Source organism: Polyodon spathula, chromosome 21 (assembly GCF_017654505.1).
Source record: "Polyodon spathula isolate WHYD16114869_AA chromosome 21, ASM1765450v1, whole genome shotgun sequence".
Classification (NCBI taxonomy): Eukaryota; Metazoa; Chordata; class Actinopteri; order Acipenseriformes; family Polyodontidae; genus Polyodon; species Polyodon spathula.
In genome coordinates, this window is record NC_054554.1 from 1,725,349 (window position 1) to 1,751,422 (window position 26,074).

Here is a 26,074-nt window from a genome sequence, read left to right on the forward strand (position 1 = left end):
CTATATATAGTTTCACACATGTATTAAATAATATATTTGATAATCCACAATATATTGTAATACCACATATGGCTGTAACAGGAAGCTAGGCTATATAGAGACTTTACCAGTGACCCTGCTCTTCTGCATAACAGATACTTGAACAAGAGCTCTCATTGCTTGCTTCAGTTTGTTTGACCCTTTTCTTTGTAGATGCCAGTTCATCACTTTCTCCAGCCTTAATCTCAATTGATAAGGTTAACAAGAATCGATGTCCACAAGCGTGGAGTGTTCATTTCTCCACAGCCCCTGGAAAGCCTGTCTAGTTAAATTGTAAATGCTCAGTGCTGGTAATTTCATTTTATTTGACCACCACCTAACAAGAACAACCTAATTGGTTTAGGGTGGACACCCCTCTTAAGAAACGATAAAGAATCTTGTTAAAACAAAGGCTGCAAACGCCTGCCTGCTGCTTAATTGGCGTGTTTTCATGCAGCCAGGATCGTTTTTGTTGTTGCTGTTGTAGTTATTGCACCCTTCAATTTATTTTCAAGCTCAGGGGCCCAATTTGCAGGTGCAAGATGCAAGTGCGGAAAAACAGATTAATTTATTTCTGTTTAATTCAATTTCTTTTTAATGCTGTTTTATTTCTGAGTGCATGTAATTGACAATGTATTTTCCTGCTGTTGCAATAAAGTGGGAGTGTACTGTGCTATACTATAGGCTGAGAGTCTCCAACCTTGATCCTTGAGAGCTACTGGGGCTTCTGGTTTTCATTTCAACCAATCTCTGCTACTTAAATGAACCAATTATTGGCTTAATTAGTCAACATTAACAGGTGTTCCAGATCTTTAGCCACTGATGATGTAAAGACACCTACAAAACCTGCTGGATAGGGGCTCTCCAGGAGGAGGGCTGGAGACCCCTGCTAGTCTATCAGCATGCTACTGAATATATAGACACAGGCATCACCAGATTATACACTACATGGAATGTAAATACAAAAAGTAACCACAGTTCTGCCTATAAGACAAAGCCAAACCCCCCCCCTCGCGTTTTATCATGCTTGCTTTAGCCTTAACTTTCTCTTTGCTTTACTGCTTTACACCACAGCAGTATTACACCATTCCAGGAAGGGTTCACATTTGATCAGGTGTAACCCTGATTTTATGTCATCGCTGGTCTCAGGTCAATAAGCAGAGTTCTGGGGAGCAAAGGAAAAAGGGGCTTGAGTGCCATCTGATTAAAACAAAACAAAAAGAATGAGGGTTGTAGCTAGTTCTATCATTCCGTTTAGCCTCCAGTTATGTAGGTCTCGTATGCGACTTTGAAAGAAGGACACGTGGTTTTACATAAGCAAAACCATGTAGATTTGTATCTGGTACTATGGTAGATTAAAGAAAGCTGTCAGTTTGCATGCATTGGGTAGCCCGTCGCAGTTCAACCTCAGCTGTGTCTTTTCGGAGCAAAGCCTGTCTTAAGGCATGTTAATCAAGAGGTGAAGCGTCTGGTTAGTTAATGACAGGATAGAGGGCGTTGAAGGGGTGGGCACAGTTCCACTATCCTGGTGAAGTGGCCGAGGAAGTGCAAGACTCAGACCCATGGCATGCGTGTATAATTTACTTTCACAGAGCTTCAGATCAAACTTAACAGAAACTAACGCGAAACAGACAAACGTCTTGGCTTGTTCCAGTGCACGCGGATGAGAGCACTATCGTAAACGTTTGTTAACTTGGCCGGATGTGTTAACGTGTTAAAAACATGATAACAGATGCCATTATGTTGAATATGAAAACACTATTTTTTTTTTCATGTAGATGTAAGATACGTAGCGAATGGAAATGCACGACAGGTTAGCTTTATTGAATTATTTTCTTAGCCAGAAGATCCTCTGAAAAGGGAGGCTGTTTACTGGCTAGTCCTAATGGAATTTCCAGCTGCCAGAAGGGAACAGAAAGCAGAAACAGCAGGGGAAAAAACAGGGGAAACTACTTCTTAAATATGAACTCAAAGACTGAGGTGACTGAATCCTTAGAAACATAATGGGGTCTATCTTAATGATCTTCACGTTGGCACGTCTTAATGTCACTGCCATTCAGATCAATAATATAAACAGTGTTGCAACAGAAAGAAATACATTAAATATGCTTGCTTGCCCTGTCGCGGGTGTGGTATAGAAAGTACATTTCCATGTATTAAGCAACCAGGAGTTCTTTGGAGTGTCCTCTGAGTTTAACTCCTCACAGTGCTGTGTTGTAGAATACCAAGAACTAGTTACACACAGATTCTATTGTTTACAACGAGAATGATATAAACTCCATACATAAAAACAGACAGAAACGCATAAAAAAAAGAAGAAAATAAGGACTGGATGCTCCTAAAAGAATGGCCTTTATTTTAACAAGATATACCTGACAGAAAACCCGAAAGAAAAGCTACGGCCACGCGCAGCGCAGCGCAAAGAGCAATCCGGTGTACTTCTAGAAAAAGGTGTGTTTGGGGTTTTTTTTGTTTTGTTTTTTTTTTTTCCGTGAAAACTGTGATTCAATAAATACTTAACAAAACTAGCAGTCTACCAATAAGCAAGGTGCTTAGCAAGCATTAAACAGCAGATGTATTGTGCCTGAACCTTTCTTTTGGGCGATAGCATGTTTGTCTACATTTAATAAGAGCAGTGTTATAATGCATGATTCGATGAAGTGGGAACAGTGTCTATATGATACATTATAGAGTACTGCATGCGTATTTTACATAGGCTAATGCGTCACAGTGCTTCTTCTTCTTGGCTTAGTGCCTTCCCACTATTGCATTACTAAATCAATGTGTTTTTTTTGTTTTTTTTTATGTGTGCACATGTAATTGTACCACACTGGTAGCCAGAAGTGCAGATGGTGCCGTCGTTTAGCTAGGGAATCACGTGGAGAGAGAGGAGAGCCCGGTTTAAAGAGCTCACGGTTTGCATCCCCCCGCAGCCTCTCAAAGGGGCAGTCTTAAAGTTTCAACGCACCGGACAGTTACTGCTCAGAGGAGGTCCTACAGCAGCACTTCGGCTCCGTGTCATTCGCTATGGGGCTTTACCTTCTGACAGTCAAGTACGAGCGGCTTTCTCCGTCTCGGAGTTTGCGGAGACATTGTTTATAATGTTTATAGTGCATGCTTCTTGTAACCCTCTGAACTTCTTAAACATCTTGAAGTAATTGTTCGTTCTTATTCTATTTTGTGATTCAAAACGTCTTGTGAGTGTTTATTAATTGTTGGCTATGATAATATAACTGATTACCACCAGTCAGTAAAAATAGCATGCATATTGCTAGACTTTATAAAATATATTATTATTATTATTATTAACAAGGCTATCTAAAGCTTGATTGACTCCTGTGCTGTGACGCGCTGCTGATTAAGTGGCTTTGGTCATCATTGTCACCTGTATGCATCTAATCAGAGTTCAATGTTCTTTCCGCAGCTGATGAGAAAGGCAATGCAGTCCATGTCCCCAAGAAAGAATCCAACACCGACTGGAGTTTGATCAGCTCCACCGACTCCACTCTGGGTTTTACACTGGCGTGGCAGGTTGGGTTTAGGCTGCCGAAAGGATGAACGCGCAAGTCCACTCGGACCACAAGCTGTCGACCGTGGTCCCCCTCACACAGTACACTACCGTGGAAAAGAAGGACGTGGAGCTGATTCTGGTGAAGGAAATAAATGGGGTTCAGTACACCAACACAGCCATCATCGCTGTCCCGGAGACGCGCGTCCAGGTCAGCTCCTCCGAGGACGAGGAGAGGGAGACGTGGGGCAAGAAAATCGATTTTCTCCTGTCTGTCATCGGTTTCGCGGTGGACCTGGCTAATATCTGCAGATTCCCTTATCTGTGTTACAAAAACGGCGGAGGTAAGTTTGTTGTGCCCCGTTAGGAACTGCTGAAAGGTTCATATAAACTATTATAATAACAGCGCTTTACAGTCCGGAGCTCTGCAAAGGGAGAAGGCTTACCGACAATTAAAATTAAGTCGACAATACAGTATGTTTTGTTATCCATATTATAACTGTTGTGTAAAGGTAATTGCCTTATCTTGTATATCCACGCGGAGGAGAAATTAACCGAAATGTTTTTATTATTATTATTATTATTATTTATTATTATTATTATTATTATTATTATTATTATTATTAATAATAATAATAATAATAATAATAATATTATTATTATTATTTAAGTAGTTCCAGTATTCAATGTGCCGCGGGACCCTGGGATCTCGTCTGGTGGGATGCCAATGCAATTAGTGCGATTGAACTGGCACAGTCAGTAATATGGTCACATCTAGGATGGAATCATTATTTGTGTGTTTATGAAATAATTAATTTTGAAAGCTGAATTGAAGCTTCCTAGATGCAGCTATTGTCCCAATAAGCACGCTGTCAACGCGCTTATTCTATAGAATTGTTGGCATACGGCGCTGGTTTGCAAATTGGTGAGCTGACTCGCTTCATCGAGGTGGTTTTACAACTTCTGAAGAGTGAACGAATACTACCACCTGTTTTTGATCTCCAAGTGATATATATATATATATATATATATATATATATATATATATATATATATATATATATATATATGGGAAGTCACCATTCTGCAAAGACGTAAAGACTTTGGGAAAAATAAAATACCAATAAAACAATAAAAAATTCAGTTGTTTTACTGGTCATGGCAAAAGGGTTAGTCAACAAGACGTTGGCATCTATTTATCAGAGATGTTGGCACTTTTTATCTTTTTTTAGGGATATCAAAATATTTAGTGAGCAACGGATGGGGAGGGGTGCAATGGACCACAAAAGCCCATTTGTTCTCCATCCACACATGTGTTCCATCCTGGATAATGGCATCTGCGAAGAAATAAATAATAAAAAATAAAAATTAGGTAGTGCACAAGGGAAACAATCACATCGATCACTGGTTTACAGAACCAAGCTATGAGTCCCACTCTTATGGGATGTATCCTGGGGTTTATGCAGCCAGTGGGCAAAATGTCATCTATGTGGGACAGCATATGCATCCGGGATGGAGACAAGACTCCTACTGCATAGCACACAATCCAGGTTTTACTACCAGCTTGATTAGCCACAGTGTGTGTAGGTAACAAGCTCAGCTGTGTCTTATTAAACTCATAGTCAAACCAGGAACGGATCACACTGCTATGCAATGGGAGTCTTGTTTCTACTTCTGCTGCATGTCCACTTTTAAGTGCTTGAATCTGTCTCCAAAAAACCTGCCAGTTATTTATTTCAATCAATAGACTTCTCTCACCTCGTGTTATTTTAGTTTATTATACTGTATCGTGTATATCTGCTTGCATGAACTGTGTTAGGGGTACAGATGATGTTCTCTATTTATGTGGAGGGGGGAGGGAGGGAGTATTGGAGGGCTCAGAAAACAGCACTCTATACATTCCATTTAGAAACAGCCTCACGTTCCACTGCATTTATAACATAAGACTCGAGAAGCCTGTGTGTGGTTAAAGGGGCGCCTGATGGATTTTATAGCCAATTAACTCTTCCAGAATGCTGGCGTTGCATTCCTGCCACACTGCTTGTGTACTGCAAGCCGTCGCAGTGCCGTGGAACTGCAGTTAATCCCTGCGCAGTGTGTGAGGTAGGGATACAATCCATTTCTTATGCATAGCCTGAGGCTATATACACTGAAGCTACTTCAGTGCTTACTTATTCTAGCAATGTGTACAAGTTACTTTGCCCTAGTATGGATTATTCTGCCTTTATTTAATGTACAGACCTTTATAAAAGTTACAACTCACTGGATTGTAAATGCATTGAGATTTTCCTGAAAGGAAAAGTTAATCAGAGTTAAACTTATGAAACCCACACTTTTCTGATGGTTTTATTTTCAGGATTCTTAAATTGGAATAACTCTGGAGATTTACTTTTTGGAAGCCACTAGAATTCCTGTCTGCATGCAGCTTCGGTACTCTGATGAAAGCACTAGCCGAGGCATTTGGCTACCTTGTCTTATAAGTTTTGGCTGCATGTATCTGCACTGAGTGATAGCTCTGTGTCTCTTTTTTGCCTTCCTTTCACCTGCTTTACAGCCCTTTGCTAGGGGCTGCACTGTGATATATCTCCCAGTAAACGTGTTTTAAGTAAGCAATAACACACAAGCACTTCTCAAATAAGTTATCATGGAAACGAAAGTGTGATTTTCCTTACTGGATGTAAACATTTGGCTGAATCACTTACCCTCGACGGCAGGGTATGCTATAGATTATAAAGTTCAAACCATGGCTCTGCTTTTCTCTCTGTAAAACAGCAAAGTAGATCCAGATTCACAGTTCACAGAATATCTCCTGTGCCAAACATGTGGAATTTGCTTGACTACCTAGAGACAGCATCACGTGGTATGAATTTAATGAAAAGCAGAAACGCTTCCAGCAGTAGTGTCTTTGCTGTCTTTTAATGTAATAGTTCTTTCAAAGGCATGGCATTCACAAGGCACCTGATATATTTTTTGCCAAACTAATTGTAAACATTGTTCAATATGCTCTGCATCGTAGCTCTCCTTAGCTGAGTTGATTTATTATTATAATTCTTTTTTTTTTTTAATGTTTGTTCCTATGATCGCTATACCACCGAGCTCCAGCCAGAGCGCTCTTCTGTGGGGAAACAAGGGGAGAGTATTTCAGTACATTGCAAGCAAATACTAAAGCCCTGTGCATGTCTGCTTCTAGGTGCCTTTCTGATACCCTACACCCTTTTCCTGGTCATTGCTGGCATGCCTCTCTTTTACATGGAGCTGGCATTGGGGCAATATAATCGGGAAGGAGCTGCCACTGTCTGGAAAATCTGCCCTGTTTTTAAAGGTAAAGTGTTGTATGCTTAAAAGAGTGGTTTTTCTGTGGGGGAGTCTGATTTCTATGTACGTCAAACATATTTGCCATTTATAATCGACAAATCGACCAAGACAGACAGTTTTAGTTTATTTTGTTCTTTTTTGCGGCCTCCAAAAAAGGTGTCATTAAATAAAACATTGGATTGCTGCAATCTTCCTGACCGCCGTCTCGCGGCAGGAGGGCTCCAAGCAGTGACACTGAGCACCCGTGTCTATTAAATAAATATTTCCATCAGCTTAAATGCATAGAAGGTTTGTTTTTGGACTATGATACTATTTTATAAGGACCATAACACATCTGTGACCCATGTGTTCTGGCAGTACTAAGACTGTACATATTGTTTTACATTAATCAGAACTTGTTTTACATGTTTCTATTAACAGGTATTACTGGTGTACCAAGCTTCATGTCTGTATAGTGTAAACAGGCCAGCTCAGCTGTTACCCGTTTGCTTTTTACGAATACCAGACACCAACACGTTTTTCTAATTGACTGCTATTGCAGACAGTGTGTACAGTAAGAGCCACGACAGATTTTTACTACAAACAGAACTGTCTCTGCACGGTTTGCATATCGTGTGCGCTGACTTTGAAGGGTTGAGATGATATGTTAGCGTAATAAAAGTTTAACAGTAGCATAACAAAACCCAGTGCAGTATTTCCTTTAAATAGATACCTTATCAGAAAGACGCAGGAAATCCACTTTGTCACGACACAGCTGGTTTACTATGGTTTAATAAGCAATAACCAGGTTGTGGATTGTGGGTGCTGAAAGCCTCCCGTTGCTTACTGGCAGGTAATGGCACGTGACTACTTAGTTTAGGTTTGCAGCTTAACCTCTAACAATGTGTTTCTTTCTTTTAAAGGTGTGGGCTACACTGTGATCATTATAGCCTTGTATGTGGGCTTCTACTACAATGTAATCATAGCCTGGTCTCTGTACTACCTGTTCGCCTCGTTCACCTCCGAGGTGCCCTGGCTGCGCTGTGGAAACCCTTGGAACAGCCCTGACTGCATCGACCCCAAGCTGCTGAACGGCTGCGTGCTGCTGGGCAACGAGACCAAGTACTCCAAGTATAAAATCACTCCCGCTGCAGAGTATTACGAGTGAGTGCTCGCTGCCTTTTATCCACTGTCCATAGCGCACATGGAGGAGGAGGAGTGGATCAGTTCCACAGTCAGTCATTAAGAAATGTGGACCCTTCAGCGCTGACCATGTCTGTCTGTTATAGTCTGCCTTAATGTTACCAAACGTTCCCTGCCAATTGGCTAATTTAGGAATTGATTAGAACAAAGTGCCGCACTGGAACTGAATATTGGACAAACTGAGTCTAAACAATAAGAAGGACACATTAACTCAGATATTCAAACCCATGCCAAGGTCTTTAAGTCGCTACTTCTAACACTGTTTTTCACATTTTGGTTAGCAATGCAACATCTGAATACACTTAGAGGCTCATGCCGTGCCCATGTTTGTCTGCTTTGTGAACAGACTGTATGAGGCTAAGCCTTGCATCCAAAACCAAGGTCTTAGGGCCAGCTTATCTCCCAGCAATACATACTGTGCTTCAGGGTGTAGCAGAGACAAGTCATTTATGATAAACTTTAAATAAAAGCTTTGTGTTGACCGATCATAGCATGTAAGGGTCCATTAGATTCGGATATGAATCTTCTAATGACAGGTGCAGGTTGTCTGGTCCCGGGTTGTCAGAGATGTTAGGTGGTGAGCAGTTTAAAATAGGAAGCTGTGCCAGCAGCGCTCTCGTTTGTTTTGAGAAACGTGAAGAGGAATGTTTTTGGCCTGAATTGTGAGCCTCTCTGTGTCTTTAGACGAATGTGTTGGAAGTGAGGGTGCATCGTTTCACCCTTTGCCTGGCTAAGTATTCCTCCGAGCTCCTACTCTACCATCAATGTTGTGTGTCAATCCAAACTGCCTTTGTCATGTGTGATTCACTGGAACTGCAAATAGAATACTGTGGCACTCTTGTGTATTGTGCTTTGCTTAATTTGTTACCAAACTGCAGGTTACAAAACATCTTTTCATTAATTGAGTATGTCTTGGCTATAAGGCAGACCATTGCAGCAGTATGTAAAGGGTTAGTGTGAAGACCTTCCATACCCATAGGAAAATAACTGTGCCCTTTTGTGTGGCTGCTGTCAGGATCTGTTAAGAGGCTGTGCTATTTCTGGCCCTCCTTTTAACCAGAATGCAAGCGCAAGAAAAATTGCAGGTTGAATGGGATCCCTGAACAGCCTGTGGTATAAAGGACCACCTATAAATAAATATAATAAATAGCGTCAGCTAAAATAAAAGGAATATGCTGAACTGGGTTGCTATCTAATTAAGCTGCCATTGAAGTTTTTCATTCAATGTTTCTGAAAATAACCTCCTCCTAAATGTTCAAGGCTCCGTAAGCATGTTAAACAGCTTAGTAGCAGATTTTGAAACCGATAAATGTTTAATTTTGAAGCAGAGTCGCATCGAAGAAACTTCATGCTTCAACAGTGCAACTGAAGACTGCTTATTCACCCCAAAGGAAACTGGGAGAAATTTAGCAGGACACCAAATGGCCTTCTCAGTGATTTGATTTATTCTTAGTTGGCAGTTAACTGTATCTCCATTCCCAGGCTAAGCACTATTACATATACTGTATGTAATTATTTTACATAGATCACGTTTAATGCATGTACTGTAGTTTTGTATTTTGAAATGAGCTGCATGCTTTTTTTCAATTTCCTATTTAAAAGTAGCTGCTGTGAAAGCATACCCAGTTCAGAATTACACACATACTGTATAGCAGAAGTATAGAGGATTGAAACTGGTCACATACTGTACTCATACAGTATATGCTGGTAGCAATAATAACAGGAGCAAAAAACCATTCAAAGCAGTATTTCCAAATACCTACAAAAGGTAGTTTTGCATATCATACATGATGAAAACACAACACTGCAGTTTGTGGAGAGCAGATGCTTTTCTATCTAGATGTAAGCATTATCAGGATCACTTCCATGTTCTTACACTACTATGTCGCTATAGCCTGGATTATCAGCCAATCAGAGTGCACGCTTTGCCTGCTTTATTCCACGGCAGGTCACTAAGAAACCCAATTTTTCAGCCTTGGTGTCTTCACTTCTACTCCTGACGATATTCCCTATCTTATAACCCAATATTAACAGCAGTCTAATGCTCTTTATAAAAACCATTTAAAGATGCCTTATTGATTGTTTATAACTGAAATGTCACCATTAACCCTCGATTATTCCTGCAAAAATAACTTGGCTTGCTGCTGTTAAAATATTTCTGTGTTGTAACCTATGGCACACTTATTTGTCTGTGTTCTGGAAGACCAGGAGAGATTACCAGTCTGACACTGTTTGCTTTAGACATAGCATTCTCCTGTTTTATCTTGCTGCATGAAGTGTTATTTTGTAACTTCGTAAGGTACTGCTGCGGTGAATGAGCTTTTTTTCAGTTGATGTTTCCTGCATAAATAATAAATGCAATGCAGTCTGGGCTAAGCCCCCCACATACACACACTTGTGATCCCATCAAAGTAAAATGTGCAGTATTTGATCTTAGTTCTGCCCAGTTTGGAAAGGTCTATGTCAATATAAGCAATGTGATAATATTGATTAATAAAACCTATCCGCCCAGATAGTTTTCCCATAGGAAAGGAGGGAGACAGTGAGCACAGTCTGATTGATTGCTCTGCGAAGGTGGTTTAGTAGAATGACTCTGTTACTGTGTGATGTAGTAGGGCAAGACTAGCTCTAGCGTTTCCAAGCATCCACATAGAGGTTCATCCCCTTGAGTGTTTGCCATGATCCGCCACTCGTTCCTGGGCTATTCCTGGTCATTTCTCAATAAGTGAACATAATGTGGTGTGGTTGTTCTTTGAGGATCCCCACAGCTGAGACCGCCACACTCAATGTACTGGTGTCTTTAACCAATTCAAACACACACCTAGCCCCCTGCCCCCTTCGGTGTGTTGTATTGTAACAGGATGCTCCCTGGAGTGTGCCTTAGTGGGACTCACACACTCTACTGCTTGCTGTGGCACAGAGAACAAAGGACTGGCCATGCAGATACCTAGGTTACTGCATTGCAGACAGTTGTCATTTTCTAATGCCTCTGTTCAAATAGAATATTTATGTTATGTGAAATGGTCCTATAGAAGGACATATTAATAGAGGTTGCCAGACAGTGGTCTGCAATAGTGTTTTTTTTTTTTTTTTTTTTTTTTTAGAAGTCACAAGAGGAAGTTCACTGTTCGTCTTTCTTTTGTCTGGTATAAAGTTGCCCTTGTGCTTTCTTATTATTATTATTGTTTTGATGAGGTTCAGTAGTCTTCACAGATACTGGGTTCACTGGTTGCTGTAGCTGCTCCTCCATGATTTCACTTGTGATCATAATGGACCTGTGTAGATATTCTAGACATTTCCACATTCACTTTTCTATCGGACCCTGCAGTTCATGATTCATTTTCATAAAGGCGTGCTCCTTCAGTTTCTCAGCACCTTGTAGACATTACCAGTGATGCTAGCAAGGATCCATCAAAGTTGATTGACGTACTGTAAGTGGGTGAAAAGGTCTCAGGTAAAGATAATACACTGTGAAGCAGTTCCAGAGCTCTTGTCTTGTCAAGCAGGAGGTGTAGAAATGTACACAGTGCCCTCTTCCCTGTCCTAGCATCAGGGTCTATTCATCTGATCTGTATACTGCCAGCGTTTCAGTAATCTCTCTTTTTTTGGGGAAGGTAAAATACAACAAGGAGCCTAGAATACACAGTCCCAGGTGTTGGCTTCATTGCCTACCTCAGTACTTGAAACCTACAGTAGGCATTAGAATCAACATCAATTAAATAGACCCCAGCCTTCTGACCTCCTCCATACAGTACCATTATATGTAAAAACTAATGAAACAATTTCCTTTATTGACAACATGGTGTGCCAGCATATTATTTAGTGATTAACTGGGTGCACCCGACAGTAAAGAGCTACCGAGTTTATACACAAGAAACACTCATTGTTTTCTGGAAGTTTGACAAGAAGGAAAAACACTTTCCTTGGCATGGTTTTTATTTGTATTTATTTATTTTACTGTTGGCCTGTTGCATTTAACCGAAGGCGCAGGATGTCTGAGTTTCAGCACAAACCAAGCTCTGTGTGTCATAAACATTTACACAAGCTGTCTGCTCCATTTGTCAAGCAAAGGAGTTCTTTATTATAACAGCCAAATGTTAATGTTTCCTAGAAAACCAGCAACAACAAAATTGATCCCAGAATAAATGACTCCTTATAGCACTGATTGTGTTATTGACAACTAAGCAGATTGAAGATTGAATTCTATTGGTGGACTACAGATTTGTACTGTGACTAGTTCTGGAATGCATTGTATTACTGATGAGTGACTGGTTATTGTAATGGAAGCCATGCCTAGTTCTGGAATGCGTTGTATCACCTTTGAGTGACTTGTTATTGTAATGGAAGCTATGCCTAGTTCCAGAATGCATTGTATCACTGTTGAGTGACTGGTTATTGTAATGGAAGCTATGCCTAGTTCCAGAATGCATTGTATCACTGTTGAGTGACTGGTTATTGTAATGGAAGCTATGCCTAGTTCTAGAATGCATTGTATCACTGTTGAGTGGCTGGTTATTGATCTGTAGCAAGAAGAAAGTGGAGGAGAACGCAGCACTAGGGTTTGATTGTAGAGAAACCTTCTTTTATTCCCTATAATTATAATCATATAGAAAACTTGCAGCATGTAGGTATTCCAATGTATACTGGCTATCAGTGGAAAAAAAAAACACTAATAATCATATTGTATTTTGTATTCCCTTCTGTGTTGATCATGGGTGTTTGGCAGTGGTCCTCATGTCATTTAATATAAGCAGATAGCATGATGTCTCTTTCGACAGCCTGCAAATTAGCTCTCAATTACAGCTCCTGGTGATCATGTAAAGCACCCTTCAAACCGTCTCTTTGATGTGCGTCAGTCTCTGAACCAACCAGGAGACGATGAAAAATTCAATAGAACAGAGCATCAGGGCAGAATATTAGCTTGGTGCCCCACTAGATGAAAACCACAATGAAACATGTTGTAATGTTCCAGCTGTAGTGGACTGCAAGCTCTTCAAGTAAATGGGGTTTTGGAGTCCAGAGGTGTGGGGTTGGGCACTAATGGGTAATTCATCTCTTTACACACAAATCGGTTGTCTACTGGAAAAGAGAGGATGAAAACATCTCTGAATGAAGAAGAAATCGACATCCCGCAATAACTGATAACCAGTAACTAATAACTAATAACTGCTTTAGATAGAAGCCTTGCAGGGGATCCTACCACCAGGACTAAGCTGTGCAGTGCATTCAAACACAATCAGGGTTTAGCTTGCAAATCGATCAGCGGGACAGGAACCCGCATTTGATCAGTAAGACGGTCCGTCTATTTCTCATGCGACAAACACCTCAATCTAAAAAGATGAACTGATAGTGACGGGTTTATGATATTGCAATTGCACTGAACCGTGTCATCTGTAACAGCTGGCATTGTATCAAATCAATAGGCTGACGCTTGACCTAAGTGTGTATCTGCCCTGGCTAAATTCAGCATTCAGCTGGATCATATCTCACAAACTGCAATGAAGTGTGCAAGCTTTGGCAGTTCCAGGTCTGTGGTGTGTAATATGTTTTTAATAAAGCGCAGATAATCTTCTAAAAAAAATCCTTTATAGCTTTAAATGACTTTCTCGTTTCACAAAAGCAGCCCATTTATTTTTTATTTTTTTTGTTTGTTTTTGTTTAAGCTCTTCTCCGTCTTTTATTATATTTAAAATCTTAAGCGCCATCGGAATGAGACATTTCCTAGGTAGGTAAGCTAAGACCCGTTTGAATTGTGAAACCATGCTTAAAATCACAAGGTCTCTGCCAAGCCACGCTCATGTGAATCACACATCCAATAATAAGGGGCTGGTGGAGGAAATTGCTAAGAATGATTTTTTAGGAATTTGTTTTATAGCATGAAATAAGAAACCCTATACTTTAATTACACCCATGTTAATTACAGTTCTACTCAAAACCAGATCTGTGAGGTTTAAAATATTGATTACTTTTGCTCATTTAACCCTTAAGCAACAAAGGTTTAAGACCATGATCAAACAGGAGTGCATTGTATTTCAGGGAACCAAAGTAATTTTTCTAAAAATAGTCTGCCAAGGTCTGTTCTTTCATATTGTGTTCCACTACTGCAATCCAGTTTGAGCTGTTGATGCTTATTCTGTAACATTTTTCCATTTGGTGTTCCAATTGTTCATGGATATCCCCATCGGGGAGAATGATTGGAAAGTTTAATTGGTGGTCTTTTTCATGGACCATTACAGCCCCTGTGCCTTTGAGGAAAGCGTTTTATTGTGGAACATGAATGCAGTGCAATTTGGGAGGTACAGGGACAACTGTGCATGATGGTTACACATAATCACTTTAATTTCTTCTAGGGTTGTTATTTGGTCAACTTCAAACATTTGCAGATTTGCATTGGAATAGTATTTGGACATAGATGTAAAGGACTAGCATAAAATTAGTCTGCGTGTATCCACACATGCTGTGAGTTATCTAGCTGATGTAGAGTGCAGAATCCTGGTGGTGGTGTAGAGTGAGCCATGGTGGAAGCACTTTGACTCTATTGTTGTTAACTCTTTCCTTCCCTTGTCTTTGTGAGCAGACGAGGAGTGTTGCACCTCCATGAAAGTGAAGGGATCCATGACCTGGGCCCTCCGCGATGGCAGCTGGTGCTGTGTCTCCTGGTAGTGGTCTTCATCCTTTACTTCACCCTCTGCAAAGGAGTGAAAACCTCTGGCAAGGTACGGGACCCCTCACCCACCCCCTGACTCAGACTGTACACAGGCTGTTTAGCCCTTATAAAAGAGAAGCAATGCAAAGCCCAGAGAGGTACGGTATTAAAAAAAAAAAAACTTGGAAAATGATGGTAAACTGTAGTAAATGCATTGCACTATAACCGTGGGAAAGTGTGGCAGAACTGCAGAAGTTCTATGCAAGTTAACCTGGCAAACCTAAATACGAGTGGAGAAGCAAGAGTTGGCAGCCTCTATACAGCTGTGCGTTGCGCTGTGCTGTGTTTCACTGTGCTGTGCTGTACTGCGCTGTGCTGCGCTGTCCTGTGCTACGCTGTGCTGTGTTGTGCTGCGCTGTGCTGCGCTGCACTGTGCTGTGTTGTGTTGTGGTGTGCTGTGCTGTGTTGTGCTGTTCTGAGCTGCGCTCTGTGATGTGATGTGAAGCCAGGTCTCTCTGTGCTGCAGGTGGTGTACATCACAGCCACTATGCCGTACGTGGTGCTGTTCGTGTTGGTGATCCGTGGTATTACCCTGCCGGGGGCTATGGATGGGATAAGAGCCTACCTGCACGTAGACTTAAAACGCCTGAACAACGCCACGGTAAGAGTTCATACAAACTATTAATAATAATGCTGTAGAACTGTGGAATATTAAAACTGAATAACAACACACACACACATATATACAGAGTATACCAATGCAATGTTGAAGTATCATAATATCATTGCAGAGCTGAAAATGATATTGACATCCTGGGATTTCTCAGCATGGATTGAATTATTATAAATTTTTTCAGTGTAAAATGAAGCGTCAGTAAATAATATTCTAGAACGTGTTTCTCTGTCTAGGTCTGGATTGATGCAGCCACCCAGATATTCTATTCCCTAGGAGCAGGATTTGGAGTTTTAATCGCATTTGCCAGCTATAACAAGTTTGACAATAACTGCTACAGGTGAGAGTATTTCAAACCTTTTCCAAAGTTATTTCCACTTTGTAGATATGTAATGTTATTACACACTGATCTCTGGTAAAATCAGGACACCCTATCAATGCATCCACTTTTGTTATTGCTGTCATGTTCAAATGTATTAAACAGCATTTATTTAATTGCTGTAGTTCAACATACGCATAACCTTAGGATAAGGTAAATGCATGAGGACGCCCTGATCTTTAACGAGTGGATTTGGATCTGAAAAAAGGCTCGTCCCCAGAGTGGATGAAAATGGTCCTTGATCTGTTTTAATGGACCATTAGCTTGCCAGTTAGCATACACACTTACAGGTGCTAGAGCAGAGCCAGTCTCATCCGCTCCTTTGCTTTGTGCAAGCAGGTCTCTGCCATGATAATGAAATGCACACATTACCTCTGCACCACTGTTGACACTGGGTTTACTCACTCTTCAGATTCTTCACACCGGTGCCTGCATGTTTAGCTTCGACCTGCAAATTCCCTGCTAAAGTTAATACTGTGCAAATAGCACACTCGTCTAAGGCCTGGTTTCATATAAGTTCGAGAACCTGTTTGTTTTTTGTTTTTTTCTCAGCTTCTTTGTGGCAGTTTGATTCTTGTTTATAACTTTATTAAGGGCTTAATGCCAGCCAAAACAACCAATCAGATGTTCTAAAACTGGAAGTCATTGCAAACCTTATTAGTCTGTTCTTTTCTGTTTCAAGTTTAAATTGACACAAACTATATCCCCGAGCCCAGGGATAAAGAGAAAGCTGTTGCTAGCTCCCAGCCATGGTTTTAATGACATTAGAGCCTGCCAATGATTAGAGCATATGTCTCAATTCCAAGAACCCTCTTGCATAGAAATCTTGATTGAGTTTCTGTCAATTATCACTTGTTCTCTTCAGTAACGAGGTACAGGTAATTCTGTTAAGTCCTCTTTGTGCTGTTTACAGTAGAGCTAATGCAGGGAACAGTGAAGTCGAGGAACAGAGCTTGTAGGGTGTAGGTAAAGGCTAAACCTTCTCATCAGCTTAGCTGGTGACCACAGTCCAGCTGAACCTTCTCGTCCGCTTAGCTGGTGACCACAGTCCAGCTGAACCTTCTCTTACGCTTAGCTGGTGACCACAGTCCAGCTGAACCTTCTCGTCCACTTAGCTGGTGACCACAGTCCAACTGAACCTTCTCGACCACTTAGCTGGTGACCACAGCACCTGTGAACCTTTAGTCGTGTTTCTGCTGGTATTACTTGCATACACTTTTGGAAAAACAGGGAAATACTTACATACCAGTTTCTAAAAGGGATGTTTTTATATTGCATCTCAATGTAACAGAGCGGAGGCTGGGTGTGATCCGGCACCACAAGCGAGTGTCTTAACCACTATGCAATCGAGCTGGGCTTGTCCGCATTCGTGGTTTTAGAGCTTTTAACCTCACCTCAACACTGCCCATTGCATTAATATGGACTGATCAGGTTTTTGTAAATTCACACTTTGGCCTATCTTTATAGAGTGGGCCCTTCATTCTAACATGGTCGTTATAGTACATGTCTTGTGCGCACCATGTGGTGACGACCTGACTGTTTTATCATTCAGTTGTTATTTATGATAACGTGAGACTCGTTTTATGGCAAGGTCAGTTGAGTTGAGGAAGGTTTCTGGTTTTTTCATTTCTCTGACAACTGGGATGGTGTTGAAAATCGAACAGTCTAATCCAATCTGAATCAGCTGCGGGGATGTCTGTGAATGTAAGTATTGTTGACAGGAGGGTTGACAGAGGATATTCACCATTAAACTATTTGTTGTGCAAGATCTTCAATTATTCAGATACAAATATTGGTTGCCGAATGTTAGTTTGAATATTTAACATGACACATCCATGCTCGTCCCACCACTAGAATACCACACAGGCAGATTGATTGGATTCATTTTGTTATTTATTGCATTTATTTAAAGGATGACAATCAGAGTAAATTAGAGCTTGTTAGTAACGGACCTGCTGTAGACTGTTCTTGCTTTCCTGAACAACAGGATAATGAATCGAACTGAACTTTTAACGCCAAAGCTTGTTGTTTTGCTTGCTTGTTGTTTCTACAGGGATGCTATTCTCACAAGCACTATAAACTGCGTGACGAGCTTCTTCTCAGGATTTGCTATCTTCTCAGTCCTCGGCTACATGGCCTATATGCATGGGGTTAATATAGAGGATGTAGCAACTGAAGGTAAGTCAGCCATTTGCAGTATTCAGCTGTGATCAGTTTAGATCACACAAGGTGCTCTGTTTTTTTTTTGTTTTTTTTTTAAATAAATCAAAAAAATGAAGTGCATATTATCATGTGTGTCACAGTGAGTGTAAAAATCAACTCAAACTCAGAAACTCCTCGAAACTGTTTGGAAATGTTTCCTCTTCTAAAGAGAAGCACTGATAAGGATGCTGGAGGTGTGGGGGGGGGGGGGTTCTGTTGTCAGGATTGTGTCGTCCAAAGAGGTCTCTTACAATGGAATACCTCACACCCCCTGTTATGGGATGAAAACACATAGTCTTTTTTGTTTTTTTTAAATCTTTTCTTGTAGGGCCAGGATTGGTGTTCATCATCTATCCAGAAGCCATTTCAACCCTACCAGGTTCAACATTCTGGTCAATAGTTTTCTTCCTCATGCTTTTAACGCTGGGCATCGACAGTTCCGTGAGTACATCTTTCAGTAACAACATAACGTTCTTTACCTACACGAGAAGTGTCTTTCCCCTCGAACTGGTCTGCTTTGAAACTATATGGCATTCCAATTAAAGTATGCTAGGAAATGCAATAGTATTTAGGTAGATCCGTAACAAAAGCAGTATTCAAATCTAATTACATGCTGTATGAACTTAACAAGTTAGCATCATGGTGCATTCCACACTTCGGAATCAGCAGGTTTCCAGCCACAATCAATACAAGAGATTCCGCCTCAGATCACTTTGTTACACTGTGTTTAGTTCAGGCTTCTTCAGCAGCAGAAGGGGGAGTGCTTGGGTTCCCTGTGCAGAGCTGCATGTGTCTGATAAAGCCTTCTCCTCGTGACCCTCAGATGGGAGGCATGGAAGCAATCATCACGGGTCTGGCGGATGATTTCAAGATCCTGAAGAGAAACAGGAAGCTTTTCACCTTTGTGACGGCATTCGGCACCTTCCTAGTAGCTTTGTCTTGTGTTACAAATGTGAGTTTGAGCCTCTTCAATTGTGTTTTGAATTCTATTTGATGTTCCATGTCCCGGTTTTGAAAGTTGAGTTGGCGCCTGCTTGACGGTGACCCACAGCATAGCGGATAGATTTATTAATGATCTTATAGGTTTACTAATTCATAATTCTGAGCGTTTATGAGAATCCTTCGCCAGCATCCTTTTTGAACTACTGTGAATCATTGTAAACATCATACAAAGGTAAAACCAAAAAAATGAAAGACATTTGCATGGAATATTGAAAATAGCTAAAAAAAATAATAATAATAAATGGTTTGGACACATAATAAGTATATTTTTCACTAAACAATGCTTTATATAGGGTAAAACATATAAGGCTATCATGCATTGGCATCTTCCATGTATCCTTATAATTTTTATTTCCCGTCCTGATATGAGGTCTCGATACATGAAGGGTTAATGACCTAGCAAGGAATGCAGTTGACTCGCAAAGACAAGAATTGTACTTTTTAAGCAGTCTTTACTTTAAACCAATTAGAGATCCATCCCCAATGAGAAACACATGATGAGAATTACATTTAGTTGTTGAATAAAATCTCTGGGGGGGGGGGGGATTGGCCAGGGGGGCGCTGTTGCCGAACCCTGCTTCAGATGATTTGACAGTGAGCTTACTCCATGCTGTGCTGCTGTCTCCACAGTTTGTTTTTGTGGTTTTTTATTTACATCCTGTCTTTTTTTATTTATTTATTTTTTATTATAGGGTGGAATTTACGTCCTGACTCTGCTGGACTCGTTTTCAGCAGGAACATCCATTCTGTTTGGAGTATTGATAGAGGCCATCGGAGTATCCTGGTTTTATGGTGAGCTGCTGCATGTTCATCTCACTATAAATGTAACAGACTGTGTTGTGTGCTTTGGATCTGGCAGTGAGATGAGGTTAAAAGCTCTTTACCGCACCATAGTACTTCAGATGCTTGCTTGTGGTATGTCTCGTCTCAGATTCACTGCCGTGTTATAAAAATGAGTATCAAACTTTAAGAATCTTGCACTACCAGTATTTTATTCAAACAAAAATATATTAACAGCATACCTGTAGTTCTGAATACTCTCACTCTGTCAACATGAAAGGAATGTATATTTTAAATGTTATAGACATTATGTTATCCAGTTGTGGTATAATAGTCACCCTTCTAAACTTTTCCCACAGTAAAAGCATAGCAATGGGTAATAAAGCACAGTGAAAGCATGGTAAAGCACAGGTAAGCATTGTAAGGAATAGCAAGGTATGGTAAATATTAAAAAATCATGACAAAACAGGGTAAACTATGGTAAATGCTTGGGAAAAGCATGGGAACACTGCAAGAATACCGCAGTGAACTTGTATAAGGGCAGATACTACCGTTCACATAAAGCTTCATGCTAAATTGTAATTAAAGATGAGCAGAGAGGTCCGATACACTGGCGATTTTGTAAATGGAGTGATCCAAGCCGGAGTAGTGGCAGACATTCCCAATGCATTTCCATTGGCGCTGTTGATGATGCGTATACATCCAGTGTCTGGCAATGTGTTCTACAGGCCTGACAGAGAGCTGCACAGATTCCTTTCTCGTAATGCTCACTCGTAGATGCAGCCCATGCAATGGAATCTGAAGCTGACTCTACTGCCTCCCTGTACGTTTGTAAGGGGAAGGGGAGTTGCCACCGTTGCATTTCCATTTGTCTAATCCATGGTCTGGCATAATTAAACGTAAATATCTATCATTGATGCCTATTGTACTGTCCCAGTGTTTCAACACCGTTTCCAATCCCTTGAAACAGTGAGCTTTCAGATAATGCCAGTTGTTTACTGTAGTCATCTATGGAAATCACTGAGGCCGTCAATGAGCTGGTGATAGATCACCAAAACTAAAACACCAATAGACATCCCGTCATGCCAGGTTGGTGCCCTGAGCTTTACATCTGAATTATAAGCAGCCCCTTAGTCAAAAACTATCGCTAATTGTCTAGAAGTTGTCTGTCACGGTGTGCTTTATCAATATCTACTATCAGCTAAGAGGAAGATTAAATAGCAGTCCAGTTGAATGACATCTTCAGCTGTAAAACAGAGTGGTTAACTTGATCATCTTCAGGTATATGTTTTGTCTTTGATCCTATGCGTATTGTCCTTTGGCCAGAGGCAGTTCCTCCCTTTCACATTCTCATTGCTTTTCCTTCATTGTAACCTGTGATCCAGAGTGCCTTCTCTGGGAAGCTTTGTCTAATGGAAGTGAGCGTCTTTTCTGGGGATGTCAGTGTGCTGGAGCCCCCGGCTGGGTTTAAACTCTCTGGCTGCTGCGTGTTGCCGTTACCCTTCCATTCTCTTGACAGCAGAGGGACCCACCTGGCCCGCGGACCCCACAGTGTCTCTATCCCAGCCCCTGGGGCACACCTGACATTTAGACAGTGAAGAGAGGCATTGCCATCTGCTCCACGGAAAGGCCAATTGTCGTGCATTTTTTTTTTTTTTTTTTTTTTTGTTTATATTTGGAGTGATCTATAACCCTTCCAAATACCGCTATGTTAACTGAGCACAGCAGTTACCACAAGGCTATATAATCAAGCGGTTTATATTATATTAACTCTTTCAACCCTGCAACCCTGTAAAGAGGTCTAGAAAAGCATATTTGGTTAAGCTGAATGTGTATACTTTCATTCACTGGAACACCCACCTCCTTGCAGGGAAAGCTTGTGGTTGGCAACTTCTCCATTGTTCTGGACGAAGGTTTCCTAACAGTACATAATACAATCCACCCTGTGGAGTAAATGTCTTGCATGATGTGAAATAGTACAAATGTTATTCCCAAAGAGGACAATTACAGCCCTGTTAGGAATGTCTTAAGTGCTGCACGGTGAGTGAAGCAGTAAGAAAGTGGCTGTGAAAGTTCCATTTCCCAGGGCTTCCCACATGTGATTAGTGAGTCACTGTATGGGTTCCTCAACTTGTACTCGGAGGAGAACTACACCCAGCGAACACAGTGCAGGGGTCAGAGAAATCATTCCATCGACAAACCTTGACACTGCTTTCTGAATTTATTAAGATGCAAATAGTCATTGGATTTCTTTAGACATCTGTGTAGTTTATTGTTTCAGTATGCTGTCGGATTGTTTCGTCTTTAGTATTTTCTTGAAACCGCTATAATGTTCCTGTGTGGTATAGAAAATGTATCATTATATTAAGCAAAATGAATAGTGTTATATTTAACATCTGTCTGTCAAGTTTGAGATCTACACTGAAATGTGTTCTTTGTTAATTTGCCATTCACTGCTTCACGGGATACGATTACTGAGCATCTATATTTAATATCCCACGTGGGAGTGCTTCACTGGCATTGCTGTTTTTGAAAAAATTGTACTTTTAGCAATTTTTTTTTGGAATAGAATGGGTCAAACCTCTCTGGAAATACATGACAGTTACAGGCACCTAATTGTCTACTCTGTTGAGCTGTGAAATATGTGACTTGTGCTTTCTCTGACAGTTAAACTGGGGAAGACTGCCCGGGTCTGGCAGCAGGGCCCTCACGGCTTGTGTTTGTGTTTGTCCCTCAGGCGTGGACCGATTCAGTGAAGACATCGAGCGCATGATGGGCTTCAAGCCAGGTCTTTACTGGAGGCTCTGCTGGAAGTTCGTTAGCCCTGCCTTTCTGCTGGTACGCTGTGGGACAATGCTCAGCTCTCGCTCTCAGTGCTGTGACATGCTGCTGGTATCCCTGCGATGTGTGTAAGCTGCGTGCAAGCCTGCCCTGAGAAAGCAGTGGAGTGTGCGTCTGTGTGAAGTGGGGAATTTAAAGAAATGCCCTGTTTCCTGACAATCCATTGACACTTCTCATGTGTTTTGGTGTGTGAAATGCAGGGGATAAAGGACAAAAGGGGCTAAGCAGCTTTACAAGGGAATATGATGAGTATGGCAGGGTTCCCAAGCTTCTGCTTGTAATGGTAAGAGTGGGATTAGGGCTAGGATGAAACATCTGAAAAATGTGGGTGAACTGTGGGAATCATTGAATTAATTAAATATTTGGATCCTGCTACCACCCTCTTCCTGTAAACTGCTGTAGTGCAGAGTCCTGTTTTAGGGGCTGTTTCCTCATCTGGCAACCAGACTGTTAGGATTCTATGCCATTTATGTAAAAAAAAAGGAAGTCTTTATTATCCAAACAACTCTTGCAACATAGTTGGCTACTGTCCTTTGCTTGAGGTTTGCATAAATGCTTTAGGAAATAATAATACTAAAAATTAAATAATACAAAATTTTCAAAAACCTATGTGCATTTGCCAGCTCCCTGAATGTGCAGCTGGTGAATGTCAGAAATAAATCACAAAGCAAACTAACATATCTCCTTGGATTTCACTTCTTAGGCATTTTCCTGGCTACATCTTTCCTTTGTGAGAGTCCATCTGTGTAGGCTTTGACATTTAGTTGGTCAAGCATTCTAGAAGATGGGCAACATGTTTTATAAAGCAGTGATTAAATGTCCCTGTAGCTGAGAGCAGATCCGTTAACAATCAGAACCCAGTAATAAGCTCTGCTGCCAGAGGGTTTGTTTCAGTCACATGCTGTATTTAATACACTGTTGTACCTGACCCTGTAAAATGTGCCTCCCTGTGTTTCAGTTTGTGGTGATCGCCAGCATCGTAAAGATGGAAACACTGACCTACGATGACTATACCTTCCCCCCCTGGGCTAGCCTGATCGGCTGGGGAATAACAATGTCATCAGTGCTCTTTGTACCTGCTTATGCCATCTACAAATTCCTGACGGTGCGAGGCACATTTAAAGAGGTGGGTGGTAGATCAAAGCGAAGGGATGCTGTTTTAAACATTGGAATAGCGCTGGTGTTTAAAACAGTGTTTCACATTCCCAAATCTGTGTGTTAGAGAGACTTGCAAGCACTTTTTGTTTTCATACCCTTTGTAATAAAAAAAAAAATGGCTCTTTTAGTTCATTGCTACAGGACCCTAGGTGTTGATTCGGTACATTTTGCAAAAGGGCCCCTTCCACACTTTAGACTCTGCTGCACTAGTAAACAGCTTCATTCAAACAGACAGACGCACCTCCTCAAAGATGAAGAAGCTGTCTCTGAGTGAGTGAGTGCAGGCTTGTTCACAGGTTGTCACACAAGCCATTAGTGGTGGCATCAGGGTCACGTCATGGATAAGAAGTTAATGGAAGCGAAGTGACTGGGCTGCAAGGAAAGTGTTCTGTATAGCAGGCTGGCCAGACATCAGCTAACCTCATACCAGCATCCAGAACCGAAAGACGCCGCTTTTGATTTCTCTGTAAAATTTTATAAACGGGCCATGTACTGAAATTCAGTGATTTATTTAAGTGTTTAGAGAATTTTGATCAATGTAAGAAAAAGCAGCGAGTGTTGCCTATACAGTATGTAGTGATTCAATATCAGGGTTAAAGGAGTATTTAAGTAGAAGTTAAAGAAGAAGTTAAAGAAGGGTTAAGAGGGTATTTGCTTCACAGCAACTTTTTACTCCCATTTCATACACCTGGACAACAAGCCATGGTTTTACTGTATGATTTTCCAATGATTGATACCTATGTATCATTTCAGAGGTTGGCTTACTGCATCACCCCTGAGAATGAGCATCATCTTGTAGCTGAGGGGAATGTCCGGCAATTTAAGGTGAGTGTTGCATTGGAAACATTTGTACATCTATTAAAAAAAGTAAATAAAAAAAACACACACACACACAAGTGAGGAACCTAAATTATTCTCAACAGAATAAGAAAGTGGAACCCATATTAATGTCGTAAGAAAACCGGTCTAGTCCTTCTTTAATTATACAATTGGCAGGTACAGTATTGACTCACGTCTTCCTGTGTTTTACAGCTGAAGCACTGGCTGGCTATATGAAAGGAATGCTTTGCTGCATCCGTCTGGAATCAGCGGTGCCCCTGAAGTTCTGTGCTCTCTTGGCCAATGAAAAAAATGTCCTGTGTTGGAGCACCTCAGATCTTTGGGATGAAGCAGGATTCTTCTTTACATGTTCAGCACAGATATGGTGGCTTGACAAGTTTGTTTTTTGCCTAACTGACTTTTGAGTTTTTGTAACATTTTTTTTACACAACTTGACAGCTTTTTAATGTGCATCCTGTTTCGCTGACAGATGGTAAGCTCTCTGTATGCTGGATTCCACCTGTTGTTCTTACTACTGTCAACTGTTCAGATGAACACCAAATCTACGTGATGTTTGTTTGTAGGAGACCGAGTGAGGATAAACAGGCCGTCCGGTTAGGAAGTCAGGTTTTCACTTGTGTTCCAGAGGAGTAGAGAAAATATTAAATTATATACTGCCACTGGCAGCTTCTTCTTCTTCTTCTTCTTCTTCTTCTTCTTCTTCTTCTTCTTCTTCTTCTTCTTCTTCTTCTTCTTCTTCTTCTTCTTCTTCTTCTTTGTTTTGTCCAAATCTTCTGTATGAGTAATTGTGGTTCTCCATGCAAGATAACTTATTTCATGTTATTAGTATGGCAACACATACACTAGGTCTCGGCCAAGACAGAAATTAATGTCCCAAGCAGACGCTCTGTGCTGTTAAGTGTTATCTATGTGCTGTTCCTTGGGGAGTTCAGTTTTGTTTTGTTTATTTGGTTTTGTAAATACGAATAAGTAGACGCTGTTGTTGTGCACACCTCGCATCAAGTAAGCAGGCCACACTGAAGTGAAGTAGTTGCCTCTATTAAATTAAATTAGATTGAAAGTAGAATTATGTCCTTATAGGTGCTTTAAAGAGGTACGAAATCAAACTAATGTTGTACTTATCCTCAGCCGCTATAAGAATAGCCATAAATGTAATGCCAGTAAGTGAAGTGCATGATCCCAGTGGCGCTAACTTATCTGAAATGTATTTTATATATTGGGAATGTCCCATTCCACAATGGACTGTTACAATAGTCATGTTTAGAAATCTAAGTTTTGTATGGTTGTTTTAATCTAATTCAAACTAATTCGCAACCCTCTCAAACCAAAACGTTGAACGGGTGGCCGATACCTTTGAGGCTAATGAAGTATTAATGTCAAAGGTTTACAGGAATTCCTATATATATAGATATATTATCTCGCCGTATATATATATATCCCACATATATATTATATATTATTAGATATGTCATTTGTATTTTATTTCTATTGCATAAGTTATTAAGGCGGCATTTAAATAAAAAAAAAAAT

General features: G+C 40.7%; 1 protein-coding gene across 4 annotated transcripts; it reads left to right on the plus strand.

Annotated features, from left to right (window-relative positions):
- Positions 1-2,277: 2,277 nt before the first annotated feature.
- slc6a2 (solute carrier family 6 member 2) lies at positions 2,278-25,249 on the plus strand. Of its 4 annotated transcripts, none has more exons than XM_041222486.1 (15): positions 2,278-2,469; positions 3,443-3,870; positions 6,717-6,848; positions 7,744-7,984; positions 14,601-14,739; positions 15,196-15,330; positions 15,579-15,682; positions 17,775-17,899; positions 18,252-18,364; positions 18,747-18,875; positions 19,618-19,717; positions 22,443-22,543; positions 23,505-23,672; positions 24,458-24,529; positions 24,737-25,249. In XM_041222486.1, the coding sequence occupies exons 2-15, from the start codon at positions 3,573-3,575 to the stop codon at positions 24,758-24,760; spliced, it is 1,881 nt and encodes a 626-aa protein (XP_041078420.1). In that variant the 5' UTR covers positions 2,278-2,469; positions 3,443-3,572; the 3' UTR covers positions 24,761-25,249. The 4 variants fall into 4 exon arrangements, with proteins under 4 accessions (XP_041078420.1, XP_041078417.1, XP_041078419.1 ...); XM_041222483.1 differs by lacking the exon at positions 2,278-2,469 and adding an exon at positions 2,873-3,071; XM_041222485.1 differs by lacking the exon at positions 2,278-2,469 and adding an exon at positions 3,078-3,172.
- Positions 25,250-26,074: the final 825 nt, after the last annotated feature.

Excerpts from the sequence above, each read along its gene's own strand:
- slc6a2 (XM_041222486.1), top strand. The coding sequence starts at position 3,573 with ATGAACGCGCAAGTCCACTCGGACCACAAGCTGTCGACCGTGGTCCCC. Across the intron at positions 3,871-6,716 it reads GTGTTACAAAAACGGCGGAG|GTGCCTTTCTGATACCCTAC; the intron begins GTAAGTTTGTTG and ends GTCTGCTTCTAG. Across the intron at positions 19,718-22,442 it reads CGGAGTATCCTGGTTTTATG|GCGTGGACCGATTCAGTGAA; the intron begins GTGAGCTGCTGC and ends TTTGTCCCTCAG.